This window comes from Belonocnema kinseyi, chromosome 7 (assembly GCF_010883055.1).
Source record: "Belonocnema kinseyi isolate 2016_QV_RU_SX_M_011 chromosome 7, B_treatae_v1, whole genome shotgun sequence".
Classification (NCBI taxonomy): Eukaryota; Metazoa; Arthropoda; class Insecta; order Hymenoptera; family Cynipidae; genus Belonocnema; species Belonocnema kinseyi.
In genome coordinates, this window is record NC_046663.1 from 63,543,281 (window position 1) to 63,549,280 (window position 6,000).

The following is a 6,000-nucleotide window of genomic DNA, read 5'->3' on the forward strand; positions in this document are numbered from 1 at the left end:
CTCAGTTTGGAAACATGCAAATAGGTTGACGAGGAACGGATGCCTTGTGGTGTTGGCCACTTCAAATATTCTTTTCTCCGAAAGCAAAGATTCAACTTCATCCCTTGCAATAATATCTCCTTTTTTCAGCGCTTTGATCGCAAAATATTCGCCAGTATTTCTATACTGAGAAAGTATCACTTTTCCAAAGTGGCCACGTCCAAGAACCGAAAGTAGCCTGAAATTTTCCAGAGTCATCCCCGTGAGTTGAGATTGTCTTCGAGACTCATAGGCACTATCTCTGTATTGAATTGGTCTAACCGGCATCTCGTAGACAATCTGGAATCACAAATTTCTTTTTATCTCTTGCAGAAAACTTCCCCATTTCCATAAAACCACACACAGACGTGACAATAACGATTAGTTCACAGAATTCATATCAAAAGTTATTCAATCTAACATAAATGTTAATCACGTGACTCAAAAACAAAATTTGTAAACAAAAATATTCCTAAAAAACCACCGTGCAAAAACATTCATATGAAGTTAATTATAATGAAAGAATCTACATTTATTAACAAAATATATTCCTAATTTTTGTAATGTCATATTTTAAATCTAATTTTGTAACCAGATTCTGTATTGCTGATTAGGGTGGGTTGAAAAAAAAGAATTGAAAATAAAAAACAGCCTAGTTCTAAAAAGCTTCATTCTAGGTCCAGCCTGTGTAAAATTTGACGTAAATCGATTAATATCCAGGATCTTTATTCGAACGATGATTTTAAATTCCTGATTTTTTCCCGGTCAATTAAAAAGAGTTCAAAAGATTTCAATGATTCCAAACAATTTTTAAAGATTCTTAAGATTTCTGATTTGGAAAAGGGAATTCTGCAAAAGAATTATTATTCTGAATTTGATAGAAGACGAAATTTCAAAATTTGGAAGAGGACAGTTTTAAATTGTGACGAATTCTGACTTGGAACACCTTTTTTTATTTCTTTCTTCTAAATCAGAATTAAAAATCTTTTCAAAATTCTGGTACCATGTAAAAAATTTCTGGATCCAATTCAAATTAGAATTATGTAAGGAAAATTCCATGTAAAAACTATATTTATTTGCAAACTTTTCTATTAACTTGAGTTTTGAACGAGGAAATTAAAATAAAAAAACCTGTCAAAATTCAGAATTATAAGTATTTTACGAAATTCTCTGTTTCATTTTAATTCTTATGACCAAAAATTACCTGACATTCAATTCCAAATTATCATTCTTTTGGAAAATTCCCCACTTCAAGTGAGAAATTATGACTGTTTCACAAATTCCCTCTTCCAACTCAGAATTAGAATAATAAAGTTTATGAAACCACTTTTAATTTTCATAATAGTACATGCGAGTGAAAAATTTCGGCCATCGAAACACATTCCCGATTATTTCTCGATTTTCCTGATATCCTGAGGTTCCACGGAATGAAAAAAAAATTTGTAATCGTAATTTTCAGCAATATTTTCCATTTATCCAAAAAAAATCCAAACAATTAAAATAATGTTTAAAAACTTCGCAAACTATTAAAAAAATCAGTATTTAAAAATTCGTAATTCTCATTTGTGCAAAAATCGCGAATCTGCATTTCTTTTTTAATCTAAATAATATGTCAAATTTGTAAAAATAATGTAAGATTTTAATATTTTCAGTTTTTATAGGACAAAATCTCATTTTGATAAAACTCAAGAATCTACAATAATTTTTAGAAGCTTTGCAATTTATCTTAAAATATATTTGAGCTTGTAGAATCTTTCTCGCACTGAAACTTTATATTTAAAAAAATTAGAATTTTCTGCAATTAATTTAGGGTCTGGCCATTTTAATTATTAAAATTTTTTAAAGTAAATTTCGAGTTCTAGAAAGTTTTTATATTAAAAAAAAAAGAACTTAGGAACCTCAGGATATTGATAGATTTTTTTCCAAATTTCATACAGTTTATAGGGTACACAAAATGAAGTTTTTCAGTGCTATTTTATACTTCAACTTTTTTTTCGACGCAACCTATTTTTTAATGAAAAACAAAATCTTCGCCGAGGCCGTTTTTAAAAAAATCGACTGTTAATTTCAAAAAACTGAAATACCTAATCTTTCTCCAAAACGAAGAGATTATTAATAATAATTATCACAATTTTTAAACCCACTTCACTTTCTTGAAACAACCAGTTTGTCTTTACGAAGCAAGAATTCATTTTTTGCAGCTTTATACCAAAGAAAAAATTACAACAGATAAATATCATTATTCGAATTGTCTGAAGATATTTTTTTCTCTAAAAAATATTATCAGCTTATGAAAAATATTAAAGAGGAAAATAAATTCATAATGAGATCGAAAAATCTAATTATTCAAGAAAACAAAGTGAGATAAAAAAATGTCCAATGAAGAATTTGACGATATTCGATTTTTTTTACGATAAAAATATACTTTTTTTAACTGCTCCTGCGAAGATTTGATTTTTTATCACAAAATAGTTCCAAGACATCCAAGATACAAAATCAAGAAAAAATTTCTTGGTGTACGCACTTTTGGGTTGAATTCAATTCAACGAAACATTGCCCAAAAAGATGGTCATACACTTTTTTCGAATTTTCATGCATATCGCCCATAAATTTGTTCAAATTCACAAAAAGTTCGTCTTTTATGTAAAAAATATTATTTTTAGAGATTTCGCAAGTCCCATGAAGTTTAATAAGTATTTCCCATAAGAAAAAAAGACTTTCTTGTGAATTTTATTCAGAATCATCAATATGAGCTGAATCGAGTTTTCTCATAAAACAAGAATCTTCAATTACTTTTTGAACATCAACCCCATAAGTCAGTTTTATAGAGTCACAAAAAACCTCATAATTTAAAAATTGAATTTCGCGAATTTTCGTTGCCAATTATGATTTTTTTTGCGTTAAAAAAAATACAAATTGTTTCTAATACATAAAGTATTACTTTGTATTGATAACTAGATGTTTAAATACATCGTTTAAACAATTTATTTTATATTATGTGCTTATGGAAATTTTCTCTCAGAATAGAGTAAGAAGCTTGCAGGTTTTTTATAACTTTTAAACTTATTTTCAACTTTTCAGTTAGATCGAGGCAATAATGAAAATAATTTAGCAGAGATAATTGTTTAAAACACATATTATTGTTTGTAAATATCTTCGCCTATATAACTGTTTTATATATTATACGGATAATTACTGTTTTTCTGAAAAATTTTACTTTTTGTCTACTTTTTACTTAGTTTGATAATAATTAATGCAAGTTACCAAACATAATTATTTAAGAAATGTATTAATATTTATAATTATATTCTCTTATAGTAATGCTACAAAGTTCCGGGATTTTCTAAGATATTCAGCTGTTCTGTTACTTCTTAGTAAGGAGAAAGTCATTTATATTAATTATAATTTAAACAAAAAGGCTTTCAGTATATACTTCAAGGAAAATTTACGTTTAATATGATCCGTATAGAAAATTTCAGAAAAATATATTCACAAACTGAAAAGAGATTGTTCAAAAAGTATTCCGTCTCATGTTTATTTATTATTCGTTCGTAACTGTAACCGCAAAGTATTATTGTAAATAATAATAAATGGTTTAAAAAATTATTTCTGTTAAACTTGATTGATTATTGCTTCGCCAATCTGAAAAATGTAATAAAAGTTGAAAAATTCGAAAAAATGTCCAAAAACAATAATAAATTGTTGAACATCTAATTATCACTACAAAACAGTATTTTATGTATTAAAAAAAAAAAAATTTTAACGCAAAAAAATCATAGTTAGCGTGCGTAATTACGTTGATAAATATGCGTGTGCAGTTTGCACACAAGTGTTAAACTTCATGGAGCTTGTGGAACCACTGAATATATTTTCTTTTTTAGAGAAAGAATCGCCAATGCATTTTTGGACTATCCTAGAATTACCTATTGTTGATTTCAAAAGTGTAAACATAAAATAAAATGCAGATAAGTGAACACTGTGCAGAGGAAAGCTTGGATAGAAAGCTGGTTAAAACTGCATGCAGGGAATAGAATTTTCGAGGAACAGAAGAAGAGGCATGAATGACTTTATTTTTCAAAGTCAGGAGTCTTCGGTTAAAAGCGAAATGAACTTATCGATAATGAAATTTATATTTTTTAAATGTCTGCCTTGTGAAATATTGTAAGCTTTTGTTAAATTTCTAGATAAGCCATGATATTATATTAATGAGTATGATTATTTATAATGAGTAATCTGACGACGTGAAGACTAAGCTTCAAATTACCTCCAGGAAATATGGAACATTCTCAATTTAAAAGTCTTTTGGCTAACCATCATTCAAACTTTGAAGGGTTTGCTTAAAAAATATTCCTACTTAGAAATCCTTCAAACTGACAGACTTTTTATTTGAAAGCGTATAAATTTCAAAAATTAGAAAATAGGACTTGAATGTATGATTTTGTAATTTTTAGAAGGCCGCCATCCGAGGTATAATTTGAACACGTAATATGTCTGAGATTGTCTTTTGTCTTAGGCTTCCATAAATCCTGCGGAATAAAAAAAATTTTGCACCCAAACTTCTTCAGGGTGTCTAGTGATCAGCCAATTTGAAATTCCCGGGGTTTTTCAGACCAAATTTTTCCCCAGACCAATTTAAAGATATCTTTTTATAATTTTGTCGATTGTTTAAGAGGACATTGCAAAAATAGTGAGAATTTCCATTCTCCCCTTAAAATTAAAATTTAATCTAATATAATAAACAATTTCACTGCATTAAGAGAATAGAAAAATGTTCTTCAGATTCCGCGGAAAATTTTTTATGATTTTTTTTTATTTGAAAAATTAATCTTAAGAGAATATTTACATAGATTTCTGAACATTTCTAAATATTTATAAAAATTTTGAGAAAACATTAAAATTTGCACTATTTTTACAATATCTTCCAAAATTGATAACATTCCTTCATTCTGGCTCATTTTATATAGAATTAATATTAATTAATATTGATGGAACTTAAGACTGGTACTGTGTAGTATGCGTACATATTAAGCTGGTCTAAATGTTATTATTTTTTTTATTTATTAAAGTCTCACCCACTCATTTTGTCATATGGTGGGAAAAATATTCCTAATTTTTTTATATGAAAAAAAATATATAAATTTTTAATTTTTCAAAGAATATACATTATAAGAGAAATATTGAAAAGTATTTATGTATTACAATGAATCTGTAATCGGAAATTAATATTTTTCAAAAAATATGTTTTTTATGGTTACACGTTAAAACCGAGAAGATTTTTTTTCGCTAAATTAAGTTTGATAACAGAAAAGATGATATATTCCAAACACACAGAAACAATAATTATGTCAATTTTTGTTAAACATGTATTTATCACGATTTTTCGCTTACACCTCATATATTGAAGTAAAAAGTTAAAAAAAAAAGTAATTTTGAAGTTTATTTTCTGAATTTTATAAAATTGAGAAGAAAATTTTAAGTTTAAATTCTATAAAAATCTTTACTATACAAGTAAAGAAAATAAAACCACTAAAATTAAAAAATTAAATTGTCTTTTTTTCAAAATAAAAAAATTGGGTATGACTTTAAAATATATAAAAAAAATTATTTTTTCTGGACCACCTTAACACTAATATGCGTAGATACAATAATCAAAGATCAATTAACTTTAACGTTATCAGATTTTTACTTATCTGATTCTGACTAAACAACAACAAAAATAAAGTAGAAAAAAGTGGATTTTTCTGTAAAAGAACAAAATTTCCGATCCAAAATAAAATTTCCCGGTTTTCCCCTGATTAAAGGAAATTGCAGGGGTTTTCCGGATTTTCCGGTCTGCTAGACACCCTGTTCTTTGTATCTAAAATCTTTTGAGATGAGGCGTCCTTATATTACGTAACGCTTTTTAGAGCAATTTTTTTACCCTCCCTCCCCCATTTGTAACGCTTCTACAACAATAGATAACGACCCCCCCCCCCTCATTTG

The 6,000-nt window shown here is 27.3% G+C and overlaps 1 protein-coding gene across 2 annotated transcripts in view; it reads right to left on the minus strand.

Moving 5' to 3' along the window:
- LOC117176748 (serine/threonine-protein kinase N) overlaps positions 1–6,000 on the minus strand; it is a 138,985-nt gene that overhangs the window by 16,624 nt on the left and 116,361 nt on the right. For both annotated transcript variants that reach the window (XM_033367024.1, XM_033367025.1), the window contains one exon: positions 1–318. In XM_033367024.1, coding sequence (XP_033222915.1) covers positions 1–318 — 318 coding nt within the window. The remainder of the gene's footprint in view (positions 319–6,000) is intronic.